The sequence below is a fragment of the Balaenoptera ricei genome, chromosome 14 (assembly GCF_028023285.1).
Source record: "Balaenoptera ricei isolate mBalRic1 chromosome 14, mBalRic1.hap2, whole genome shotgun sequence".
NCBI lineage: Eukaryota > Metazoa > Chordata > Mammalia > Artiodactyla > Balaenopteridae > Balaenoptera > Balaenoptera ricei.
Genome location: NC_082652.1, coordinates 47,580,836 through 47,608,123, shown reverse-complemented (window position 1 = coordinate 47,608,123; position 27,288 = coordinate 47,580,836). Strand labels below are relative to the sequence as shown.

Here is a 27,288-nt window from a genome sequence, read left to right as displayed (position 1 = left end):
AGAGGTTTAGTTGCTATCATACTCAAGTAATCAAATTATAAAGTAGGGTTTGTCAGCCTCACCACTGTTGACATTTTGAACAAATAATTCTTTGCTGGGGTCGGGGGGTGCTGTCTTGTTCTCCTCATTGTAGGCTGTACTGCATCATTCCATCATTCCTGACCTATTTCCCTAGATGCCAGTAGCACCCCCTCCCTATCCCTAGTTGTGACAGCTCAGAGTATCTCCTGACATTGCCAAATGTTTCCTGGGGGTCACGATCACTCTTGGTTGAGAACCACTGTTCGGAAATAATACCATTTATGAAAAGGAGCTACTTATGACAACATGACTAGTGGCAGGGATACAAAACTTTAGTTCTAAAATCTGATTATTCATGTAGGTAACATTGAAAGCATTAATAAGTAAGCTGTGGGATCATTGGGTAGGTTTGGGAATAGGTCAGTTTTATTTTTGCAAATATATATACTGCCATGTATGAATATATTTGTGTGTAGGCTTATACACATACATCACATGTGTATCTTAAAGCAAAGTGAAAAATGCTTGTGTATTGCTAGAAATGATGTTTCATACCTTTTAGGAATATGGACTTGAAATTTTGTCTGTTGTAAACTGATTCTACTGAGGAATTTTTAACTGGTTTATTTATCGTTAATTTTAGCTACTACTCCATGGTTTGAGTCTTACAGAGAGACCTTTCTTCAGTCGATGCCAGCATCAGATCATGAATTTCTGAACCACTATTTAGCATGTATCCTTTGACTTTTATGTTCTCTTAAAATCAAATGTTTTGGAAGTTATTAATCTCAGAAAGAGTTATATGAAGGCAAAATTGTTGAGAGGATATAGAGATGGAGAAATTATTTTTTATTGATGATGCTACAAGTTTTATTGCTGTCTTTGTTAAATGGCATCCTAGATACAGGACTGGTGTAACTAATTTTAGATTAAAAAATAAGAATACTAAGGGCTTGCTTATTTTTCTTTATCACCCAACTTGAATATTTCATGCTTAATATGTTTTTAAGCTATTTTAGAAAGAAAAAATGTAAACTGCCAGTGTTAACTGCTTTTGCTGATTGCCTCAAAATTAATTGCTTATGCAAAAGCTCATATTTAAAAAGTTATCCATTTTTTTAGTAATCTGTTTTATAGCTATTAACCTACTTTGACAGTTATGACTTTCATTTTCTTAATGCAGTTACAGTGAAAAGTTGAGGTGGGATAAAATATGAGATCACAATGGGATGGAATGGAGAGAAGCAAGATTCAGCAGAATTTTTCATTATGTTGATAGTTGCACAATTTTCATATTGTCCATTTTCATTTTCATGGATTTCCTTATTACATATATAAATGATCTTAAAAACTACCAACAAAAAAGCTTTACTATTTAGAACCTTGAATTACTTAGAAATGTTGAAGAAATTATCAGTGTTTTATGCTTGTAGGAAAACCTGTAAAATCAGATTTTTTTTTAGCTCAAAAAATATCTCCCTAAAGTTTATATTAATAGGATAATATTTATTATTAAGTGATAAGTGATAATTACCTTAATATGATTTACAAGGTATGTTGGTGGCATCGTCTAGTGAAGCTGAACCTATGGAACAGTTTTCAAAGTTGTCACAAGAACAGCATCGAATTCAACACAACAATGATTATTCCTATCCCAAGTGGTTTATACCAAATACACTTAAATATTATGTACTTTTACATGATGTAAGTGCAGGAGATGAACAGAGGTAAGCTTTTCTATTTTTTAAATTTTAAATAATTTCCTGTTAAATGAGTTAATGTTAATTTGGACATGGCTTAAGTTTTTGATATATTTTTCATCCAAGAAAGTAAAAATTCATTAATAAAACGTTTAACTATATCTCTTATTTGGAGTTATATTCAACAGCTACATCATTTTATGTTAGATTTCATATGCTTACCCAAAATTTTCTTTCAGTGTGTATCTCTATTATTGTAATCTTTGTTCACAAGTGCTTGCCATTTTATACCTATAGATCTTCACTGTTATTTCTTACTTTGTATAATATTATTTCTCATTTTTTCTCTTTTCTCTTTCCCAGTTTTCCTCTGACTTTTCACTTCCTGGCTTATAGGCACTGCTTTTTTCACTCTTCACTTTCTCATCACTTTATATTTTTAGCCTTGATGTTTTTCACAGTCTGAGAAACATCCAAGCACTTCTTTCTTATGTTCCCTTTAATGTTCATTATTAGTGATTTGCCATAGTCCTTTTATCTTTGGGATAAGAGAATAGATATCTTTAAAGATGAGTTCTTGAAAAATAAGATAATATTAAAACAATTTTACATTTGTGGCTTTGCAGTTTATTTTGAATTTTGGTTCAAGATGTGGATCAAATTAATGTTTTGTTTCAAACTGTTATTCTGATATCTCAATGCTGTTTAGGATATGCAATTAAATAATTATTTCTTGCCCTTGTTATGAGCACAAACCATCATTTAAAAATAAATTTTCCTCTGTAAGACCACAGAATTGTTCTGAGGGTTACTAATCTTTAGGATTTTTTTGACATCATAAACAACCTGTAGCCTATTGGATAAAGTGTACTATATAAATAGAAATAATTTGAACTGGCTATTAAAATTAGTTTCTGTCATTTGAATATGGTATATATCTTCCATATTGGATGGTTATAACTAGGATATTTAAGTGATAATTGTAGTATTAGATCAGTGGTTCTTAGGCTTAGCAGTGTCATTGGTAAAGCAAGTAGATGTTTAGTTTATTGTACTTGAGTGTATATACATACACATACACTTATATCTGTGTTTATACAAATTTATAACTATTTTATTTATCCAGCCTTAATTTTATAGTGTGTAATGTGATTTAATTATTTGTTAGGCTTGTTATTTGTATAGTATTAGCTTCTGCATTTGAATGTGATACAGGATTATCCATGTACTTTTGGGCACCAGATGGCTGATTGGTTAAAAAAAAAAAGCTTTTTAAATTAGGTTAGCTCTATGTACCAAAATTTCATTTTCCATCAGAATGTACTGTTTGATTCTTAGGCTGACTTATGATTTGAATTATCTTGTCTCCCACCAACTAGCAAGTCTAGTTAACTAAAAGTAAGGAAATCAAATGCTTTTTGTTGTATCTGAGATTAGCTCATGGATCCAGCTATTATAAATTTTGCAAGAAAAAGGGTGGATTTTTATATAATAAATATTTTGGCTGCTTTTCTTGCATTTTCTCTTTTTTCTTCCTCTGAACTGTGTCCCTTTGGAGACAGCTAAGGGAATGGTAAACTGTAGCAGTGAAAGATGATTTTTTTGGGGGGTGCTATAATTTTTTATATTAGCACTTACATGTTTTGATAAATGTCTGTTCTCTAAGACAGAATTTCGCAAAGTTGTATTTCCTGAAGGCTAGTTCACATAGTTGAAAGAGTTTCTGATCTATAAGTTTGAAGCCAGTCTTTGGAAATTCACAGTACATATTAGCAAATGGAAGGCTCTGAGGTGGTCTGCTGCAAAAGAAACTGGTTGGCTTGCTTACTGTAGTTCGCCAAACTAGTTTGACCACCAAAACTTTCTGTTTGACTAACATAAGAGTATCTTGCAAAATTTTATTCCATGATGCATACTTTGGTAACTGTGCTTTAAGGTGATAACCAAGGTAGCTAAATTTCAGTTAGGATCATAAACTTTTAGTTTTTTAAATTATTCTATCTCTAACTTTTTGTTCTGTCTTTTTTGGGGACTATTTTTTCATGGTTTTTGTATTATTTTAATATCTGTTATTGCCTAAGGTCTGCTCCCCATTGGCTACAAACTTTTCCATTTTTTATTTTAGAGCTGAATCAATTTATGAAGAAATGAAACAGAAATATGGAACTCAGGGTTGCTATTTACTTAAAATTAATTCTCGAACACCTAATCGAGCGTCAGATGAACAGATACCAGATCCTTGGAGTCAGTATCTCCAGAAAAATAGTATTCAAAACCAGGTATATGTAAAAAACAACAATGAAGCAAACCACAAAAGCTGTATTTCAGTTTTATGGCTAATGGTATCACTGTAGAATTTGTAGAATTACTAATAGTTATTTTGTGGAATCTGGCTAGTTTTGATCCATCAGTATGTGAGCTCTTAAGTCAGTAGTTCAGAAGCTGTTTTTAACTAACTGCAGTAATCCCTTATGTGTATACCTTTCAGGTATATAATATCAGTGTTAATTGATTGTTTTCTTAAAAGATGAAAAGTGGGGACTTCTCTGGCAGTCCAGTGTTTAAAACTCCATGCTTCCACTGCAGGGGGCGTGGGTTTGATCCCTGCTCCGGGAACTAAGATCCCATCCTTCATGACGTGCGGCGCAGCCAAAAAAAAAAAAAGAGAAAAAAAACGATGAAAAGTGAATTACACATTAAGAATTGAATTAGATTGACTAAACATGTAGAGAATAGAATTTTTGGCTTGTACATTTAATTCATTATGAATGCTTACAGTCAATTCTTTATTATCCACATGCTCTGGGGTTGCCTTCCTTCATTTTCAACATGCTGTTCTTATGGCCACCTTTTGGAGCTCATACTTTTTAGGTGGGTGGGCTTTTTTCCCTAACTTTCCTCTGATTTTCTTTTCTTTTGAATTTCCAGCAAGTTTTGTTTCTTCCTAATCAACTCTTCTAATATAGAGTTCTAGACTAATGTTAATTGTTGTCTGTTGGCTGATGCGTGTGGGTGTAAGGTTTCACATTCTGTCCAACTTTTAAGGTAGAATTTTATGCCACTTGGTAGTGGTCAAATGCCAAGTTACTATGCTTAGTTCAGATAATCAAGAGTTGACTGTTTTTTGTTTAGAAAGAGGATTTCTTAAGTAAATGGAAAATATATTTATATTTTGTACAGTTAAACTGCATTATGTACTTGATGTGATATTATTTTAAGAAATATGAATTAGAAAGTTCATGTAGTTTTGATGTTCTAATATAAATATTGTTTAATAATCTGTTTATTTGCCTTTTCTGTCTTATATATGGAATTTTTAATCCAGTTTTACTCACTTTAATATTGAGATGATTGTTGACCTTCTTTAAGATAATGCTGGGGAAAGGTGTCTGAGAGAAAAGAACCAGTTGGATGTGGAGAAACTTTAAATGGTGTTTCAGGGCCACACTCAGAATAGGAATAGTATTGAAATATTCAATTTAGAATCCAGCCATCTTAGGTTGGGAAAGGGAACATAATAAGTCAGATTGTCCAGTTGGAGAACTTTTAATAGAAGACAGAGCTATAGAAATTCTACAGCTTAGAATCCTAGAAGCCCAGGATTGAAGGATAGTTTAAAGGTTGTCAAATCCAACCCCTGTTCTAATGCTTTAATTTCCTTTAAACCTATAAATGACCTCAACTAGTAAAAGTACTCATTGTCTTCTCAGGTGACCTGTTCCATGTCTGAGCAGCTTGAGGATCAACCAGAATTTTTCTCCCTTTGCTTGTACTCAATCCTGCAGGGACCATATGAGTTTTCCATTAAGACAACTTTCAAATTATAGAAGATAGCTCTCATGTCTTTTTTAATATTTTTCTAGGCTAAATATACTGTTTTTTTCAACTCTTTCTTAAATGTTGTTTTTAGACTGTTTCTTGTCCTGATCACGTTCCTCTTATTAAGTTCTAGTTTATATATTTTTCTCAAAGTCTGGCACTCAGAATAATACCTCATAGTATTAGTGGTCTCATGGAGTAGTCTGGGTATTTTTAAAGTTTTTTTTGTTGGCTGAAATCAGTGCCCTTTTTACAAGTAAACGTTGCATTGGATATTTTTCCAAAACACTTCTGTGTATTCAGAATGCACTCCAACCTATTAACGCTGCATCCGTGATCCAGGAGATTCCATACCATCTTTCTTTTTTTACCCCTGCTTGACTCTAGTAGTCCATCTGTCTTGCCATTATTCCTTACATAGATACATATACAGGTATTCGTATAAGCATGTGCATATCACATATAAACAGAAAAACTGAGATAGAAGTAACTTGAATTCAGAAGAATTAGGATAGTAGGTTGCATGTGAAACAGAATTTAAGAATATAGTAGGTGTGGATTGAAGTGATGGAATATGATACATGGAAGAAGTTAAGAATTTGGAGGATTGGAAGAAAAGAATTGCTGTAGCAAAAAAAAATGAGATTTACCATAGTTGTTGATGAATTTGATGGTATCTTAAACATGATTAAATATAACCATTAATGCTGTTTAAATTTTATTTTGATAGGAATCATATGAAGATGGCCTTTGTACTATAACTTCAAATAAGAATTCTGATAGTAACTTGCTTTCATTGGATGGATTAGATAACGAAGTCAAAGGTCTTGATATACTTTCTCTAAGTTTCTCTTTTGATTGAAAATATGCACTGTTGTTAAATCTTTATACATAAAAGATGGGGGAATTTTCATGATGAAAAAAGATAATGGACAGGTTAGCTTTTCCTCTGAAGATTTTATTGAGTTATTTGAGTTTGATGTTTTTTGACATTTAAAAATTTGTTTTTTAAGAGTAATATATCAGGCTTCATAAAAATTTTTTTTGTTAGAAAGCAAGGGAAGATATTATGTGTAGCATTAATTATTCCCCCAATTCACATGATTTTGAGAGCTTTATTTTTGTATTTTAAATTACAGTTTAGATAGTGATAGCTTAAAAAATTTTTTGTTATAATTTTTCTTATTGGTTAGTTATGCTATTTAAAAATAATTCTTTATATTTTAACATTATTTTTCTTCATTTCTTTACATGAATTAAAAAATTTCTATTACATGTAACAGGTATTAACCCAAGTCCTAAAATTTTAGGGGGAAAACTTTAATGTTATTGTTTTAGATTTCTTAAGACATACAGAAAGATAAACGGTTCCAACATTCTTCCTTTTCTTTAGTAATATGGTAGTAATATCACAATTTTCTGTTGTTTTCTGAGAGTAAAAGAAAGATCTGTTTTTCAGTAGATGGCTTACCAAACAACTTTAGAACGCACCCGCTTCAATTGGACCCATCTGGTGACTCTTCTAACAACATTGATGGCCCAGATCATGTAAAATCTGCTTCATCATTACATGAAACAAAGAAAGCAAATGCTGGAATTATTCATGGTGCATGTTTAACCCTTACTGATCATGATAGAATTCGACAGTTTATACAAGAGTTCACATTTCGGGGCCTCTTGCCACATATAGAGAAAACAATTCGGCAATTAAATGATCAGGTAAGATTTAATTATTTGCACTAGTATTTTAAAAAATTTCAGTAAATAGTAAACTTGAGAATATAGTAGTATAAGTTATTTAAAGAATTTAAGTTTTTGTTTTAAAAATAGACCAATATTAGGGTTTATTAACATTACTATCAGTGATGAAATTCTGTTAAATCCTAGAAGAGGCTTATTTATTTTCACTAGGGATTTCGCCAGCATTTTGGACAGTTTTCTTTAAATCAGTGTTGTTAAAATGCACATTTGCTCACTCTTAAAACTTTTTAGTTATTTAGAATTTTTTCTTTTGTATGTAAAAGAAAAATATTAAATTCTTATATTTGTCAATATGTTTAATCTTTTTTCTTAGCTAATATCAAGAAAAGGTTTGAGTCGATCTCTATTTTCTGCAACTAAAAAATGGTTTAGTGGCAGTAAGGTTCCAGAAAAGAGCATTAATGAGCTAAAAAATACATCTGGATTGCTGTGAGTAAAATATTATTGTTTTTAGTTTTCCTGTATTTAACTCTGATTAGTGTTTGACTATATGGTGTTCTGCAAAAAATGACTGTCTCTTTAGTTTCTTAGTTTCATATTGGTCAAAGCTGGGGTAGATAAGAATAGTGACAATAAGTAAATTATATTAAATTTAAAAACTATGATTAATTGGATATCTAAAAATAAACAAGATAATAAGGAGGGTCACTTTATTTTAGATCTGTTTTCCTATTTGTAAAAAGATGGAGTTAGATTAAGTATTCATTAATAACTCTATATTAAAGTATTGAGGTCTAATAATTCTAAGACATGGCATATATTTAGAAATTTTGTTTAATACAAAATTCTGTTTTAGGGGAAAATAAAATCCATTTTAGATTTTCTTTTTTTTCTGCTGTACATAAAGGTGAGTCACATGGAATTGATCATTTATTTACTTCATAATTTGACAATAGAGAAAAATGCTTGCCTCCTGTTGAGAAGTTCTCAGTATAGGGATATAAATTATATAAATAAGGATGTAACTATCTATGTTTCCGAATATCTTTGAGAAATGACACTCTCTCCTTGGAGGTAGAATTCTTATCAAACAAGATCAGTTTTTCTCATGTTTTGGACAGTTGGGCACCTTTTTAGACATTTTATGATATTTAATGGTTTAAAGGTCATAAATTGTAAATTCCTTTCTTAACTTAATTTGTATTTACAGGTATCCACCAGAAGCTCCAGAGCTTCAAATCAGGAAAATGGCTGACTTATGTTTTTTGGTGCAGCATTATGATTTGGCTTACAGTTGCTATCATACTGCAAAGAAAGATTTTCTTAATGATCAAGCAATGCTTTATGCAGCTGGTGCCTTGGTTGGTATTCTGTAGTATTGTAATTTCTTACTTCTGCTACCATAAATGACTTAGAAATTTTTATTTATGAAATGGCAAGCAAAAAACCTAGGGGTAAGTTGTACTCAAATAGCATACAATGCTTTATAGGTTTTGAATTCATTTATGATAACTTGATGGATTTTTCTTAAACTAGTGCATTCAAACATGGTCATATGTGAGGGTTGGTTTCTTAGATTTGATTAGTACTTTCTATTTAATTTGAATTACAGTTTTCACTGTATTCACAGTATAAAAACTTTTTTTTTAGAAGATGCTTTTTCATCTCTTAAAATGATTTAAAATTGTTTGAAATGTTTTTTTCTGATCTAAGACTATATATTGCTTAAGAACATGTACTTTGGTGTGAGACAGACTTTCATACATTGGGGAAAAACTTGTTAATGCCAATCCACTTTTAGGACGAGTAAACATTTTTCTGCAACAGTTTTTAAAATAGAAAATAAAATACAGAAATAATTTAATTATCTAAGAAAAAAGAATTAATTATCTAAAAACTGAGATATGATTAAAGCCTTTAACCTGACAGACTATATATAAAGTTCCATGACAGTATGAACCATATCTGTTTCAGAATACCTCTGTATCCTCAGCACCCAGCAGTGTCTGCTCAAAAATTTATTGAAGAAACTGAATGAAAATACGTGATTTTCACGTGAAAAAATTTTCTACAGCTCTGAAACGTCATGTTTTCTTAGCTAGTTTATATTTTAACTAATATACATAATGATATACATAGGGGTCTATATTATACAAAAAAATCTAATATATATTATATATATGGTATATTATATAAAAATACATTATATTTGCTATATATGAACTATATATACTGCATATGTATACATCAATAAAAGTGTACTAAGAAAAAATCCTGTAAGAAAAATAGGCCCGAATTCTAAGTTATTTTCTAATTTCATTCTACAAGAAATTACAAATCAGTATACACACAAACTGACAATTTCTAAGGATACAGTGAGAACATTCAGAATGATCACCCCAAGTTACTGCACGATCTTCAATAATCAACCATTAAATCATTTCATATAGTCTACAATAATGGATTAATACATTTCACAAAGACTTTCATCAAGAACTGGAGTGATCTACTTAACCTTCAGCTAGTTATGACAAATTTAACTACAGAAAAACCATATTTCTCCAAGAATTCCTATTATTGGCTTCACCGTGATATATCTTTTAACTTTATAGTTAAAATAACTAAGTATCTTCTTAACTATCATCGAAAAAGCCAGGCAATATAGTCTGTTATCAATTAGCTACTATGTGACTGGTAAATAGGAAAGAGATATCAGTACAAATAAAATTCATCTTAGGCAAGTTATTGAACATCTCTAAGCCTTAGTTTTCTCATCTGTAAAATGGGAATCCTAATGGCATAGGGTTAGATAAGGTATAAGGTTTGTAAAGTGCCTAGCACACTATCTTATACATATAATAAGCTGTCAGTAAGCATTGGCTGTGTTAGTTTTTGTAATCAGTATAAAACCTAGGTGTTTCGGAAAGAATTTTCTATGTTTGTTGCCTTATAACTTTTTAATGTAATTGAAAAGTTGTCATAAATATATTTATAATCTGCTTTCTGTGCTTAGAAAAGAGTAAACTAGCACTGTTACTTTCTACATAGTCTATTTAAACAAGAAGTTTATTTAAACAAGACACTTAAGTTGAAGGAAAAACTATAGGATTCATTTCTTGTAGAGTAATTTATCCCTATTTAAAGACAGATTGCCCTACGTATAATAGCTATGTACAAAAAAGGTATAAAATTGTCCTTGGTTTTACAATGATAAATGAAAAACATTAAAATTCTCCAATTTTCCTTGCAACAAGGTATGCAAGGATTTTTATGTTGTTTTTTTTTTTGTTAAACAATGAGAGCAAAATAACTTGCTGAGTATACTATCCCATCTCCATTTGATGTCGATCAAAACATACCATTGACCATTTAGTTAAAAAAAAAAATGCAATATGCTTGTGCACATACACCAGTTACTTTATGTACAGTAGAGGAATGGGGAAGGGGAAAATGAAAGAGTAGAGAAACTATATTGTAGTAGTCAGGATGTGGTGGAACCAAGTTGCGGTTTTCTAATTGAGAAAGTCTTCTTGGTCTGGAGGAACAGAATTCTGAAGTAAACTAGCAGGTTCCCTTTTTAGTAGATACCTCCTGTCTGCTGCTGAAACACATCAATTGTATCTTCAGCCTCCATTTCCAACTGTGCAGGTGTGTCTGTTTCATTGATTGGCTGCCCATCAAATCAGAATCTGATCTGCCTCATTGACAACCCCTGTTGTTCATAATAGGCTTTCATTAGTTTACTAAGTGGTGTATGCCTCTTAAACTGCACCTGAGAACCATCCTGCCCCACCACCCTCAAATTTATATGATCGTTGTTCTTAGTCTTGACTCCTTCCGTCTGCTTTCATTGGCCATGGCGAGCGCTGGAGTCTCCTCAGCTGCCTTTTCCCAAACCAGGTCTGCCCTGTACGGGCACAGGAGCAGCGCAGAAGGAGGAGCGGCAGCCCTGGAGGAGGGAGAGGGCCCGCGCCCCTCGTGAGCGCCCTCCCCCACACCCTGCGTGCCTACATAATCTTTTTAAAAACACGCAAGCTATAAACAAAAGTGGAAAGAATAAAAATACTTAAGAACTCTACTTCATTGATAATTATCGTGTAGATACTTGTTTAATAACTGCCATCTCTTTTGCATTTATTTTAATACTCTGTCTATAAAAATAAAATAGGTGATTTTAAAATGTAAAACTAAAATAGCAAAATTACATTACTATTCTTTTTTATTTCTTAGTATTTTTAATTTTAAAAAGTCAACTAACTTTTAAAAAACCTTCAGGAACTGAAAATATGTTACCTTTATGAATAAGAGTGTTTGAAAAATTATGTGAATTGTCCTTAGCTAGACAGTCTCTGGTCTTATAGTCATCTAATATGAGCTAATGTAAAATCACAAACGCTTAAATTTTATTTCATCATTTATAAGTTTATAATTTCAAAATTGTACACAATGCATCTGCAAATTGAAAGTTTGGTAAAATCTTAGAAAAGTATGACAAAAACCTTCTATGATTTTATGGTACCTAAGCTTTTTCATTTCTATCTGCAGTCTGATAAATACTGCATTTAAATCATTTAGATGGAGGCATATTAGTAGCAGCTATATGAGAGAAGGTAGTTTAACACTGGAAAATAAAGGCATAGCTGCTGTAGCATAATATATGCATACCTAAAAATCTTTGTAGTCTAGAATAGCTGCCCTAAAAATAATAGGCCTTAGAGAAAAATAGGGCTGGGAGAGTCTCATAAAACCTATGTATGTTTGTAACCAGAGCATAAAATGTTTGTGTGAGGCAGGTTAGCATGGCAGGAGGTTATCTCAAGGAATAAAATACGAAAAACAATATGTGAACGCTGGGGTGGGGAAGAGGAACTTGTAACCATTGTAATCGGCCATGAAGGTGAGCATGGAAGGAAGCGCAGCCTGCCTTGAACCAAGAACTGTGCAAGGCTGGGAGCATAAGTCTCTAGAGAGGCCCCCTCCAGCCCGCCAACCACACACAGATACGAAGTGTAGGCATTCATTTTATATTTTCTTAAAATACAGATTAAAAAAGCTCCTGCTTGAGCAACAGCTAAGCTCAGAGCTTTTTCCTTTCCTGCTGAAGTTTATAATTCTATATTTGCTATATTTGATCCCGTTGCCTAAGAAAAACTATTTTTGAATGAATAAAAATTTCATTTGAACTGATATCTCTTTCCTATTTACCAGTCACATAGTAGCTAATTGATAACAGACTATATTGCCTGGCTTTTTTGATGATAATTAAGAAGATACTTAGTTATTTTAACTATAAAGTTAAAAGATATATCACGGTGAAACCAATAATAGGAATTCTTGGAGAAATATGGTTTTTCTGTAGTTAAATTTGTCATAACTAGCTGAAGGTAAAGTAGATCACTCCAGTTCTTGATGAAAGTCTTTGTGAAATGTATTAATCCATTATTGTAGACTATAAGAAATGATTTAATGGTTGATTATTGAAGATCGTGCAGTAACTTGGGGTGATCATTCTGAATGTTCTCACTGTATCCTTAGAAATTGTCAGTTTGTGTGTATACTGATTTGTAATTTCTTGTAGAATGAAATTAGAAAATAACTTAGAATTGGGGCCTATTTTTCTTACAGGATTTTTTCTTAGTACACTTTTATTGATGTATATATATACAGTATATATAGTTCATATATAGCAAATATAATGTATTTTTATATAATATACCATATATATAATATATATTAGATTTTTTTGTATAATATAGACCCCTATGTATATCATTATGTATATTAGTTAAAATATAAACTAGCTAAGAAAACATGACGTTTCAGAGCTGTAGGAAATTTTTTCATGTGAAAATCATGTAGTTTCATTCAGTTTCTTCAATAAATTTTTGAGCAGACACTGCTGGGTGCTGAGGATACAGAGGTATTCTGAAACAGATATGGTTCATACTGTCATGGAACTTTATATATAGTCTGTCAGGTTAAAGGCTTTAATCATATCTCAGTTTTTAGATAATTCTTTATTTTTAGATAATTAAATTATTTCTGTATTTTTTTTCTATTTTAAAAACTGTCGTAGAAAAATGTTTATTCGTCCTAAAAGTGGATTGGCATTAACAAGTTTTTCCCCAATGTATGAAAGTTTCATTTATTTCTAATTAAATTTTTATTAAAACTTGGTCTATATGAGACCACAAGTATGGACGTATTAGAATATTTTACTAAGAAGCCAAAACCTTCATTCTCATCTTCATTTCAAAATTCTTTAGCACTGTTGTATATTATTTGAATTATTAACAATGGAATGGGTTTTTAAAATGAAATTAGAAGTCCTAGAAAATTGACAGTAGTATAGGTCTCAGAAATGGTGTCTGTGCCTTCTGTATGATATAGGATATAAACTATAGAGTGTGTAAGTAGCTGAAAAGATACATAGTGCAAGCTGTTGTGAGCTCTGTTTTCAAATTTTGAAGCCAGTACATTGGAAAGAGACGCACTTTATTTTGTTTCTCTCTATATGGTTCTGTCATTGGTCTGTTCTTTAGTCATTAAGGAATAGGGAATAACGAGGAGGAGGTGGTAGCAGATATCTTAAGCTAGGCTCACTTGGTAGTTATATATACCATGACTGAAAGTGGAGTTATATATATACCATGACTGAAAGTGGAGTTATATATATACCATGACTGAAATGGTTTACTAGGTCTTCTTGAAAAAACTCATTTAAATACTGAATGACAGACTTTGGAATTTGACTAGAGAACTTTGAAACTAAAAGCATATAAATATATTTTCCAAGTCTGCGTTAGGCTATCAGATTTATATATGTGGATACATAAAAAAACTCAGCAAACTTCATTCCAATTTTTAGACTTCCTGGATGCTAAACTACAAGAATATTCTCCTTTTGAAATACTATAAATCATGTCTTTTCCTCTAGGAAATGGCAGCAGTGTCAGCGTTCCTTCAGCCAGGAGCACCCAGGCCATACCCTGCACATTATATGGATACAGCAATCCAGACATACAGGGATATCTGCAAGTAGGTGACTAGAATGTTTATGTTCTGTCCGTTTAGAGGTAAATTTGACATTTATATGGTTATTAGATAGAAATGGTTCTTTGTTTTTTATGCTTTAAACTTAAATAAGCTCCCAAATCAAGTTAATATAGCCATAGATAAGGTGAGATGATCTTTTAAAACTAGGGTTTTACTACATTTTCCTTTCCTTTCCAATTTTGTTTGGATATGTGGTTAGGAATTTGTTACATGTAATGTTGAGGTTATTTGTTCTATTGAGGGTGATTTATATTTTGGGGACATCTCTAACTTTAGCTACTGTTAAGCCAGGAGTTAGCTAGCTTGAACTTTCCTTGTTAAATAGGCAAACACAGAGATTTAAATAATGGTTCAGGGAAGAAAATGAGAAATGTTTTGTACACATAGTGAGTTCTGTTGAAACTCTATGGGAGTTAGAACTTACCACCTGTAAAGGAGACTGTGAACTGGTCCAGAGAAGGTGTCATGGTATGCTTGAGGAACAGACCTTGAAAGAAAGGTGGTTGGGAGTTGATAGCCATAAAGACATTTCAGTAATTGTGATTGGCAGGAACAATGTTTTGGATACAGCATTACTGCTGAAAAGGAATAGAGCCCTGGCTAGCTAGGTTAGAGGGTTTGTATATATGGAAAGGTGTTTTGAGAGAAATCAGCATGGGGGAGCATTAACTCTCATTATTATTTTTAAGCTGTAGTTAAGATTTATGTAGTAGTAAATGGGGGAGTTACTGAATATTTGAGTAGAGCCTTGACATAATAAAAGTTATTTTTCAGAAAGATTTTGTGTGTGTGTGTGTGTGTGTTTTTAAAAATTTATTTATTTATTTATTTATTTTTGGCTGTGTTGGGTCTTCGTTTCTGTGCGAGGGCTTTCTCAAATTTTGGCGAGCGGGGGCCGCTCTTCATCGCGGTGCGCGGGCCTCTCACTATCGCGGCCTCTCTTGTTGCGGAGCACAGGCTCCAGACACGCAGGCTCAGTAGCTGTGGCTCACGGACCTAGTTGCTCCGCGGCATGTGGGATCTTCCCAGACCAGGGCTCGAACCCGTGTCCCCTGCATTGGCAGGCAGATTCTTAACCACTGCACCACCAGGGAAGCCCCAGAAAGATTAATATGACTTTTCTATGTAGAATGGATGGGTTAGAGTCAGAGACACAAAGGCAGTTTTGTGTCCTATAATGTTGAAGTAGAAGTAGTAGTCATAGCAATGTGTTTACAACACAACACTAGTAATAATGATTAACATTTGTTTAGTGCTCAGCATTTACCACTATGCCAAGGTAATTTACATGCTCATTTAATCTTTACAACAAGCCTATGAAATGGTGGATACTATTATTATTCCATTTGATAGACAAGGAGATTGAAACTTAAAGAGTTTAACTTGCCCAAGGGTATGCAGTTAATAAATGGTGGAGCCAGTATCAAATCCTGCCCTTTGTATAGAATACTTCGTATAATCTGTTTGAGAATATATTTGGAGTTTCTGGCAGGAGAAACAGCCTTCTGTGAAAGAGGAACCTTTGAAGGATTCCGAAAAAGAGAGATTCAAAAGGTAGAAGAACTATGAGAATGAGGCATTAAGGAAGCCAGAGCAGTAAAGTCCTTTCTCTGAAAAGATTTTCCTTGTCTTCATGAAGCACAGAGCTTTTGGAGAGATGCACATGGAGTGATGCAAAAGAAAAGTGAAAATACCAATTGACCCAGATAGCCAAATAAGCCATGGCAATCCAGTTTTGTCCTCCTGTTCATAGCAGACTATATGCTTTTTCTAAATACATACTTAACTGACATGCGTTTACCTTATAATCTTTTTTCTAAGTTACCATAATTGGTAAGGTTTATCAACAATTTAATAGATATTTTGGGATAAATTAGAAAACACTGCATTAGTTATACATATCAATTTTAAGAAGCTCCCTGGTCTCAGAAATATTAAAATGTAAATAAATTTTCTTGAGTACAGGAAATACAATATTACTTTTGCAATGCCCTTATAATGCCAGGCTCCACTTTTTAACTGATGCAATCCTATTTATCTTTATACATTTCTTTTTTGAAGCTTTCCCTTCCCTCCTTTATCTCCCCAAATCATAATAAAAATCAGTGGTACCCTGTTTATTATCTATTTCATGTCAGTTTCTGCTTTCAGATAGGGATTGTGTCATAGAAACACTTGAATCTTTAGTAATTCCACTGCCGGACACAAATGACTTTTTAAAATCTTGCTTTAATAAACAAATTAATATAAAGTCCTGAACTTGGTAGCCTGTGACTTCATAGCTGATCACAAGGGGAAATAGCTGAGGATAAAAATAAAACAATTGTGTTAAGATTTGTAAAGTTTACTTAAGAAGAAGATTTAAGAACTGAGCACATTTGAGCATATTGTAGTATGTGAGTAGGTACTGGCAAGGAGGAGTTAGTCTTTTGTATTCATTAAAACATTCTCAGATATTCAGATATTTTTTTCTAAAAAAAATCATGATTTGTAGAAAGTTTATGGCAGATCACTACAGTAATTTTGAAAGTAGTGAATTGTATTTTTAAACTATCACTGTTCAGAATGACCTTTAAGTTAGTAATCTTTGGTTGTAATTTTAAGGTCAAGTGGTATATTTTTGTATAAGAATTAGAAAGTAAAATGAGAAAAACTTTGCTGCTACAGTTTACCCTTGAACAGGATAGGTTTGAACTGTGTGGGTCCATTTCTTTTTTGGCCACGATGTGCGGCATGCGGGATCTTAGGTCCCCAACCAGGGATTGAACCTGTTCCCCCTGCAGTGGAAACGTGGAGTTGTAACCACTGGACCGCCAGGGAAGTCCCACGGGTCCACTTATACATGAATTTTTTTCAAGAAATATATACTACCGTACTACACAGTCCAAGGTTGGTTGAATCCATGGATGTGGAACTGTGGATACCGAGGGCCAACTGCATATTTTTGACTGCACTGTTCAGTGGTCAAGTGTATTTCTCAACAAAAGGATTCCGTCTTGTAATTTCACAGTAAAAAATATTTTCATTTATTTTTATTATTTTCAAGAATAAATAATACAGCTCTAGATTTTTGATAGTAGTTGTCCACAAGAAAAATCAACTGATTTTGTGTTTTTACAAAGAAGATTTTGCTCAGTAACAGTCAGGCAACACTGGCTCCATGCTATCTCCAAGTGAAACATCTCACTCAATAGTACTAACCAGAGAGAAATTGCCTAATTATTCCTAAAAGTAGTCAGTAAAATGAAACACACATAACCAGAGTTTGCAATAAGGAAGGAAAAAAGAAATCTGGGTGAAATGTTTATATTCCTTTATGTCTGAAAGCAAGTTTTGTTAACTAACTGCTTATTCAGAGATACGAGTTGGGTTCTAGCTTTTTTCATACAGGAAATGTGACTTTGTATTGTAGTCTTACTACAAAATTATACAATGCTAAAAATTTTGATGAGTTATGAGAATTCTTTGAAGTTTTTTTTTTTAACGTTTTTTGGTAAGTAGAGAACAAGGACATGGATTTCTTTTTACTTAAAAACTAGAATTGGAAACTTCTGTTGAACACATGTTTACTATGATGTACTAAAATATTATTGTAGTGCTAATTATATTTTTCTTGCCTTTTTTTCTCTAGGAATATGGTATTGGCTGAAAGATGTGTATTGCTCAGTGCTGAAATCTTAAAAAGCCAAAGCAAATATTCAGAGGCTGCAGCTCTCCTAATACGGTTGACCAGTGAGGTACTAAAACTGTGTAGTATTTGTTCTAATTAGTACTGTTTCATATTTTTTTAAAAGTGTTTCTTTTTTCTTGAGAGGATATGCAAAACAAAATTAGAGGGGTATCTCTCTTTGGGAATTTATAACCTGGCTACTTTAGTAATTTGTTGAATTAATTTTAATTGCAGTATTCTATAAACTGAATTTATTTTATTTACAGATTTTAAGCCTGCATGATTATTAACCACAAACATGCACTGTATGTCTTCTATGAATTAGGTTTTGACTTATGGATAACAATATTTAAAGCAACATGCATATACATCATTCCTAATATAAAATTGATACTTTAAAAAGTAATTACTCAGGAATTTTTAATTTTGTTTTCATTCATATGAACTTGTTAAAAAATCATCTTACGCATTTTTTTTTAATTAATTTATTTATTTATTAATTATTTATTTATTTATGGCTGTGTTGGGTCTTCGTTTCTGTGCGAGGGCTTTTTCTAGTTGCGGCAAGTGGGGGCCACTCTTCATCGCGGTGCGCGGGCCTCTCACTATTGCGGCCTCTCTTGTTGCGGAGCAGAGGCTCCAGATGCGCAGGCTCAGTAATTGTGGCTCACGGGCCTAGTTGCTCCGCGGCGTGTGGGATCTTCCCAGACCAGGGCTCGAACCCGTGTCCCCTGCATTGGCAGGCAGATTCTCAACCACTGCGCCACCAGGGAAGCCCCCATCTTACGCATTTTTTAAATCTATATTATGAATATTTCAAAAGGGAGAAAAAGAAATTCACTTAAATAGTTGCTGTTGAAGGTTTCCAACAGACATTAAGTTGCATTGACTATAGGCTTGTAAAGAATGGCAGTAATTCTTTGTAAGTATGGTTAAAGACATGTTTTTTAGATGAATGCTCAAGAACAGAAAAAACAAAATCAAACACCCTTGTGTTTATATTAATGTTCCCTAGGGTTTTAATCCTTGGACCATTGTACTTTTTTACTTCATACATGTTTTAGGTAATCTATTTACAGTTACGATTTTCACTCTCAAATCTGTCTCCAGCCCTGGCGTCTCCTTGAGCTTTAGATTTGAATGGCCAACTGCCTTTTAGACTTAACCTACTTGAGTGTTTCCAATGCACCTTTGAGTCAACATAGCAATAACTAAACTTCTACTTTCTTACCTTATAGATCTTGATCTTAAATTATAACCAGCCAGCTCCTTATTTGCTCAGGGCAGAAACTACTTGAGATGTTCCTATATTCTTCTATACTGTCAGTGACACAATTAGGGGATTTTTAATCAATCAATTAATTAAATAGGCTGCATCGGGTCTTAGTTGTGGCATGCAGGATCTTTGTTGTGGCATGTGGATCTTTTGTTGCGGTGCGCAAGCTTCTGTCTAGTTATGGTGTACGGGCTCTAGAGTGTGCAGGCTCGGTAGTGGCGGCATGTGGGCTTAGTTGCCCCACGGCATGTGAGATCTTAGTTCCCTGACCAGGGATCGAACCCATGTCCCCTGCATTGGAAGGCGGATTCTTAACCACTGGACCACCAGGGGAGTCCCAGGGGATTTTTTTTTTTTAACTTCTTAAACATGTTTTTATGTCTTCACATATTTTACTTCTCTCTCTTTCTCTTTTTAAAATCCCTCCTATTACTGTCCTGGTTCATGTCCTTAATGTCCTTCTCTTGGACTTTGGCCCTTTTCCTCTTTCTTCACCTTAATTTAGTAGTCCTGATATCAGTCATATCCTTCAGATATTTGTATGTAGTACCCAGGTTGTTCTAAGTGTCTCTGTCCTGTCCTCTCATATATGCTCTGAGACCTGACTTGTCATATTATATTGGAAATTATATTTAAGCTGTAAACTTCGTGAGGATAGGGAACTGGGTTGCTTTCTACACTTTTTTTCTTTTTTAATTAATTAATTAATTTATTTATGGCTGTGTTGGGTCTTCGTTTCTGTGTGAGGGCTTTCTCCAGCTGTGGCGAGCGGGGGCCACTCTTCATCGCGGTGTGCGGGCCTCTCACTATCGCGGCCTCTCTTCTTGCGGAGTACAGGCTCCAGATGCGCAGCCTCAGTAGTCGTGGCTCACGGGCCTAGCCTCTCTGCGGCATGTGGGATCTTCCCAGACCAGGGCTCGAACCCGTGTCCCCTGCATTGGCAGGCAGATTCTTAACCACTGCGCCACCAGGGAAGCCCCAACTTTCTACATTTTTATCCCTAGTGCCTAACACTGGGCTTGACACATGGTATATGATTTACAGATGTTTTTTGAACTGAACCATTAATTATTCTAAAAAGGTTTCTGTCAGTTATAACTAAGTAGGCTAAGGGATGATTTTAAAAATATTTAATAATTGATACTGCATGGACACTGACCAGTATGAACAGTTGTCAAACAGAAACTATTTGTTAGAGCTGAATATAGGTTCTTGAGTGTGTTGATGTTCTGTATTATAATAAATAATCTTAACTTGGGTTTGAATATGTTGCTGAGTTTTTCAACCTAGGAGTTATCAGTGAATGTAAAAGGAATTTATGGTTTAGGAGCTTGGAGTAAAATTTCTTTAGAGCAAATTCTTCCGTCTGCATTGTAACGTTATTATTTTCTTTCATTATTCTTTTTTTTTCCAACTCTTTGTTTTTACCTTTCTTTTTCAAACCTGGATGATTTATTTTGTCATGAAATTCTAGGAAATTTATCATTGTCATTTACTGCTTTGGGGTGACAGATGGGGATGAATGCGATATATTTCCCCAGAAATTGTGATTTTCAATGGCCTTTTCTACTATACCTGTCAGATATTTCTTTGAGATAACTTGAAAGTAAAGACTGCTAGGCATAATATGTCTAAGATTATTAAATTTTAACTAATAATTTGTATTTATTGTAATTTTGTTAACTAGAAAGGCTGTATGAAGTGAAAAATGTACTCATCCTGAGGGTAGGGAACTGAGTTACATAGTCTTGACATTCATGAATTGTTTTTCCTAGATTTTTGTTAATACCATTATAGCAAAAGATAGCTGTGATGAAAAGAGTTGTGCTTTGACTTTATTTTTTGCACTGTAAGTTTATGGGCAAGTGGGTCTTATTCTTGTGTTATGCCCTGGCATTTTCAGCATGGCAGAGCAAACCCAGTTTAGTGATGAAACATGTCACATTTAGTAGCACATAGGTAGTGTGTCTAAATTTGGTGCTTAAAACATGGTGCTTTCCCCCTCCTTGTGTCTCTGTTTCTGTGTTGAACATTTATTCTGGTCATATAACCCTTTTTGTCTGTTACTCCATTTAAATACAATAAATCAGCTTATCAAGGATATAGTAATAGCACCAGTTTTTTGTAAGTTTCTCCAGCTTGGGAGGAACTGTTCCTGTGGTAAGTCGTTCAGCTGCTAGCACCTTTCCTGTTAATTGCACAATTAGGCAAAGAAAAAAAATCTTAGTGCCATGCCATCCTTGAGATTTGATTCAGTTCAGGTTGTGCAGCGGGTGCCTTTTTTCTATGGAAGTGTTTATGGAAACCTCTACCTCAAATGATTTTTTCCCTTATATTTATCTTCATATTTTAAGTTAGTGTTGCCTTTTCAGCTTTTGTTAAAATTATATCTTGGCTGTGGGCAAAGTTCACAGGCTGGAGTTCTTGTTGAAGTGGTATCATGGGGTTTTTTCCTTAGTTCCTTATAGAGCATATATGATAGACTTGTCATAGCGTGGATGTGAACTAACACTAAAATAAAATTTTATTCTTCAGCTCATTCAAAGAAAGCCTCTGCTTTCTGGATAAAACTATCACTTTGTGAAATTCTTCCACTTTTCTTCCTTCAACACAGATGGCAGTTGCCATTCTTTTCAGGGCCATTTTTTGGTTTCAAAGCAGTGTTTTTTTTCTACTTTAGGTGTCACTGTAAGACAGGACCTAAACGAAGAACAAAGGCTGCAGTGAGATATGAGTGCAGGGTCTTTAGCTCTGCAAATCGATTCTTTCTCAGCAAACAGTTTTACTGGATGCAGGAGGCAAATTTTGCTTCAGCTAAATTAATATATGCTGTGGACTTCCGGGTCTCTCTTGAATTGGTCAGTCAAATTAAAGTTCAGAATGCTGAGGGTTTACTGTGCTGGTTCTCAATTGAATTGTACATTAGAATCATTTACACACCATCAAAGATATCTAGGGTATATTCCTTGTTTTATTCAGAATGTCCAGGATTGCAGCCCATCTGGGTTTTGCAGGTTAATGAAGCTTTGTAGGCAATTAAAAAAATGTTTTTATGCTGTGTGTGTGCATGTATGTGTGTGTGCGTGGGTGCATGTGCATGCTAAGAATAAACTTAAGAAATTTATAGGACTTAAACTGACTCTATTGAGAAACCTAAAATTCCAAAATAGAAGAAGTAATTAGAGGGAATCTACTAGATATTAAAATGTATTATAAGGCTTTAGAAATTAAAACTGTTTACAATGATAAGACTAGACAGAGTAATGGAATAGAATGAGAATTTAAATACTACATATAATTAGCTGTCATTTTGTCATATTAGTGGGAAATGTTAGGTTATTCACTGAATGGTATTGTGACATCTAACTAGCTGATTCCTATCTTATTCATTACATGATAATATAATTATAGCTTGATTAAGTTATAATATGAAAAAATGAACAACCTGGAAGAATATATGGGAGAACATTTTTTAAAATCTAGGAATGATAACATTCTTTCTTAGTTTGATACAGTATTTTGAAGTCATAGAAGCAAAGATATAGTACGTTTGACTACTAAAGAATAGACTCTTTCATGTCAAAACTGGGAAATACTATTTGCAAATGTATGACAGAGGCCTAATATTAATTAAGTGTACAAAGGGCTCTTACAAACCAGATAATCACAAAAACCCATTCACAAATGGGCATAAATAGGCAATTCGCAGAAAAAGTACAAAGACACTTAAACATATGGAAGATGAACAGCCTTACTATTAAAGAAATGTATGTTGAGGAACAAAGTGTTATTTTTCTTTTATGAAAGTGATAAAATTTAAAAAAATGATTTTTGGCTGAGTGGAAAATGAACTCTTATTCTCTTATGGAAATTTTTACTGGTATGGCTTTTTTTGTACCAGTTTGGCTATATTAATTGGAATTTGAAGTATATGCATAGCTTTCATTAACTCAGCACTTCTACATCCAAAAACTTGTCTAATAAAAATATTTGTATAGTTACCGAAAAATCTTTTTGTAAAGATGTTTATTGAAGCATTTTTTGTAGTAATTAAAGTATGTGGCAGTATTAAATCAATCAATTGGAGACTGTATTAATAAATTATGGTACATTTATATAATAGAATACAATGTGGCTTTAAAAGAAATGAGAGATGTAGATGTTTTGGAAAGAAGTCCATGATATTAAGTTAAAACGCAAGATAATACTCTGTATAATACCATTTATGCATAAGGAAGTATGAGTATTAAAAAAACTGTTGTATTTAACATGTAAGTACAGGGAGGGAGAGAGAGAAATGACACAAACCAGCACCATGTTGGTAATGGTAGTTACCTCTGGCAAATTGGATGAGGAATGAGGTGGGAAAGAAAGATACTCACTTTTTTTCTTCAAACATTTATTCTTTAAGGAAAAAAAGAGGCTGTATTTAATAATTTTTTAAGAAGAAAACATTTTCCTAAAAAAATAAAGAAGTAAGCTCCCTACCTTCCCCAGGTAATTCCGATGCAAACCCTTGGTTAAGAACTGCTTTTGTTAATTGTATATTCCTAATTTTCCTACTCACTAGCTTTTGGATTTAGTTAACTAAGAAAATCATCTGATCATTTAGTTTTTGTTATGAGGGGGTTGAAATAGATTAATAATATCTACCATTTACTGAATGCTTTCTGGAGTGTCTCCTCAGATCTTTTTCCGCTCTAATATAATTTTATGATTGCTACAGAGATAGTTACAGTAATCAATGGTCTATGAACACTTTTTGATGTAACTATAATTTGTTGAAATTATTGCATTTAAAGTCAATGTTTTCTGTTTTCAACTTTCCCTGGGGAAAATAATGGCAGCAGAACACATGGAAGGGCATGGTAAGTTCAGCTTGAGAATAGCTGAAAAACTAGAGAAAGTTTGGTGAAAATGTTGTTGATGCTTGATCAGCAACCTTCAGTACTTTCTCAGTTATTTGTAAAGTGATGATGGCTCTGTCATTTGAAAGGTTGTCCTTACGGGTGAGGCTATAAATGTAGTATGTGGTTTTTTTAGACTCTGTTGTAAGTCAGTTGAAGTGGAAACTAATTTGAGTTGTACCATTTACTAACTAATATGCTAACAGTAGGTGATAATCTTTGAAGGGGAAACCTTCTGGACTTTTTAATGCAAATCAGTCATTTTGACCCTCTTGAGCTAGAGCAAAAACTGAGAATTCCTTTTAAGTACAGTAAAACTTGATAGAGGACAGAGTAGTAGATTAGATTATATCATGATCTACACACATTCTATTTTTCCTTTTTTCTTGGATGGATGGACGTATGCTATTGTATGGCACAGATCAGTTTCCAGAAGAAATTAGATTGGTGTGAATCTATTTTTTTCTGTACTCCATTTTCTGGTTTATCTTTAAATCAGTATACCTGTATTAAATTCCCAGTTTATATTATTTTTTGCCATTTGAAAAGAGATTGCATTTCTTCACAGATTTATTACATGGGGCATATCATAACCAGACATTTGGCTCTATGAAAAGCAAAAGGAAATATTTCATGATAGAGACTTTTTTGAACTTTTTTTTAATTTGGCTTATTGGAAGAAAGAATCATCAAGACTGGATTGTCTCTTGATCTCTGCCCTCAGATACTCCTAAGTTAAATATTGCGTATGCTATATATTATTTTAAGAAAGTAAATGTTTTTTCACTAATTACCTCTTTACTTTTAATTTTGTGAAATTAACCTTCTTTTTCTTTAACATTCAATAGGATTCTGATCTTCGAAGTGCACTTCTTTTGGAACAGGCGGCACATTGCTTTATAAACATGAAGAGTCCCATGGTTAGAAAATACGCGTTTCATATGATACTGGCAGGCCACCGGTTTAGTAAAGCAGGGCAGGTGAGTGCATTTGCTTTAAAAAGAAAATAATTTATTTATTTTAATTTTTATTTGTTATAATTTGTTTAGTTTATAGATGTATGTTATTTGTCAATTTTTTTAAAAAATAAATTTATTTATTTATTTGTTTGTTTGTTTTTGGCTGTGTTGGGTCTTCGTTTCTGTGCGAGGGCTTTCTCTAGTTGCGGCGAGCGGGGGCCACTCTTCATGGCGGTGCGCGGGCCTCTCACTATCGCGGCTTCTCTTGTTGCGGAGCACAGGCTCCAGACGCGCAGGCTGAGTAGTTGTGGCTCACGGGCCCAATTGCTCCACGGCATGTGGGATCTTCCCAGACCAGGGCTCGAACCCTTGTCTGCTGCATGGGCAGGCAGATTCTCAACCACTGTGCCACCAGGGAAGCCCCAATTTGTCAATTTTTTGATTTCAAGTTCTAAAGATGGAATTAAATTTTGTTCTGAGGTAATGTGTTATATTGGTAAGGACATGAGATTTGGATTTAGACAAATCTGAGTTTAAATCTTGATCTACTCACAACTTGACTTTTTAAAGTTATGTCTTTGAGCCTCCGTTTTCTTTTAATTTATAAAATTTGGAATTTTGCCCCAATTTTTGTGAGGTTAAACTAAATCATATATGTGAAGGCCAGATATACTGCACTTAAGTAATTTTAATTCTTCTTAAAGGCGATTAAACCCTCCCTACTTCAACTCTGGTCTTCTATTTTCTCTCAGAATGTCTCTTAATGGTATTTACTAAATATTTAATGGGTAGCAATCTTCTGTCTCTTGTCCCTGGGAGCAGTTGGGTTGGAAAAGATCTTTATTAATTTAGAGAGATTCTCTGGCCCCAGTTGTCCTTTTAAGCGTTAGCTGGAGGGACCTTTCTAGAGGCAGTTACCACTTTCTAGAGTGGTAAAAGCAGTTGAGATACGGTGGTTTACTGTAAATATAGATAGAAGTGTGGATTGAGTAATCATCTCTATATTCCAGGGACTTTGCTAGGAGCTGAGCTTACACCCGTAAAACTAACATGTCTTGTCTCTTAAGGAATTTTTTAATCTAGTCAGGGAGTGTGAGGATTTTTTTGAATTTAGTTAATAAGAATTATTATGAACATACATTTTTCAAAGTCTGCGATAACCAGAACATGCCAGTGTTGTAAATTATATGTTATTTCAAAGATACAAAGAAATAAAGGTGTTCTAAAATTATTCTCAATTTCATGTAAGAATGCCATGATTTTTAAAAACCAACTTTTCAAGATTTGGGTTCCTCCCTCTATTTTTGGAAACTGGCAAGTTAGAAAATATGTGACTTTGCTTTATATTAAATACAAAACTGTAAAAATATTTATAAAATTAAAAGTCTTTATAATAATTTGATGTACTTTATGTATTAGAATTTCTCAGGCTCTGAAGTGGGGAAAAAAAATAAAAAAGCTCTGATTTTTCACAGCTCTTTTTCCATAGTAAGTATAAAATGCATCTGAAACATACTATTCCATTGTTTATCTTTGCTTAAAAGTGTTATTCAAAAATCTACAAAATGTGTTAAGCATGTGGTTTCCTTTCCTTAGAAGAATAATTATATGCCCCATTAGGAATGATTGTGTGTCTCTCATTAAAAATAAGTTATCCTTTTTCCACATCTTTGTCCGCTTTTGTGAATGGTTTCATTTGTGGTTATGATGTCATTGGATCTTGTATTTACCTTCTAAAAGTACAGGGCATATTGCTTCTAGGAAATGCATATCAAGTTAAAAATGGCTACATTGTGGTAGGTTGACATACATTTGCTCTCTGGCCTAATAATCATCTTTAGCTGTAGTTATCTCATGGAGTTAATGATTCCAAGGTAGGTTGCTGCTTTGTGACCACTCTATACCTTGAACCCAGGGAATCGCTTTCTCAAGTAGTGGAAACTTGAAAATATAACTGGTAATGAAGACCTATTGGAAAAGCAAATATATGTCCCATTGAAGTTTGTCAAGAACAGTATCTTCCTTGGAAGATAGGGCACACATAGGGCATGTAATTCTGACTGAGGCCAGGTTGTTTCTGAGAAGCACCAACTTTTTAATAACATTTCCATTAAAAACAGGTGTGTGTATTGGGAGGGATGAGTGAGGAGCATAAAGGAGATTATATATATAGTAATGT

At 33.4% G+C, this 27,288-nt stretch overlaps 1 protein-coding gene and 1 pseudogene across 2 annotated transcripts in view; one reads left to right on the top strand and one right to left on the bottom strand.

Moving 5' to 3' along the window:
- Nucleotides 1-27,288, top strand: part of TRAPPC8 (trafficking protein particle complex subunit 8) — an 89,361-nt gene that overhangs the window by 16,201 nt on the left and 45,872 nt on the right. The window contains exons 3-12 of one of the 2 annotated variants that reach the window (XM_059894469.1): nt 665-754; nt 1,574-1,748; nt 3,847-4,000; nt 6,271-6,364; nt 7,003-7,259; nt 7,615-7,730; nt 8,452-8,602; nt 14,179-14,279; nt 17,929-18,034; nt 24,999-25,130. In XM_059894469.1, the coding sequence (XP_059750452.1) occupies nt 665-754; nt 1,574-1,748; nt 3,847-4,000; nt 6,271-6,364; nt 7,003-7,259; nt 7,615-7,730; nt 8,452-8,602; nt 14,179-14,279; nt 17,929-18,034; nt 24,999-25,130 (1,376 nt within the window). Of the gene's footprint in view, nt 1-664; nt 755-1,573; nt 1,749-3,846; nt 4,001-6,270; nt 6,365-7,002; nt 7,260-7,614; nt 7,731-8,451; nt 8,603-14,178; nt 14,280-17,928; nt 18,035-24,998; nt 25,131-27,288 lie in introns of those variants that run through there. The other variant, XM_059894470.1, reaches the window with a different exon arrangement.
- Nucleotides 10,573-13,768, bottom strand: LOC132348044 (small ubiquitin-related modifier 2-like; annotated as a pseudogene).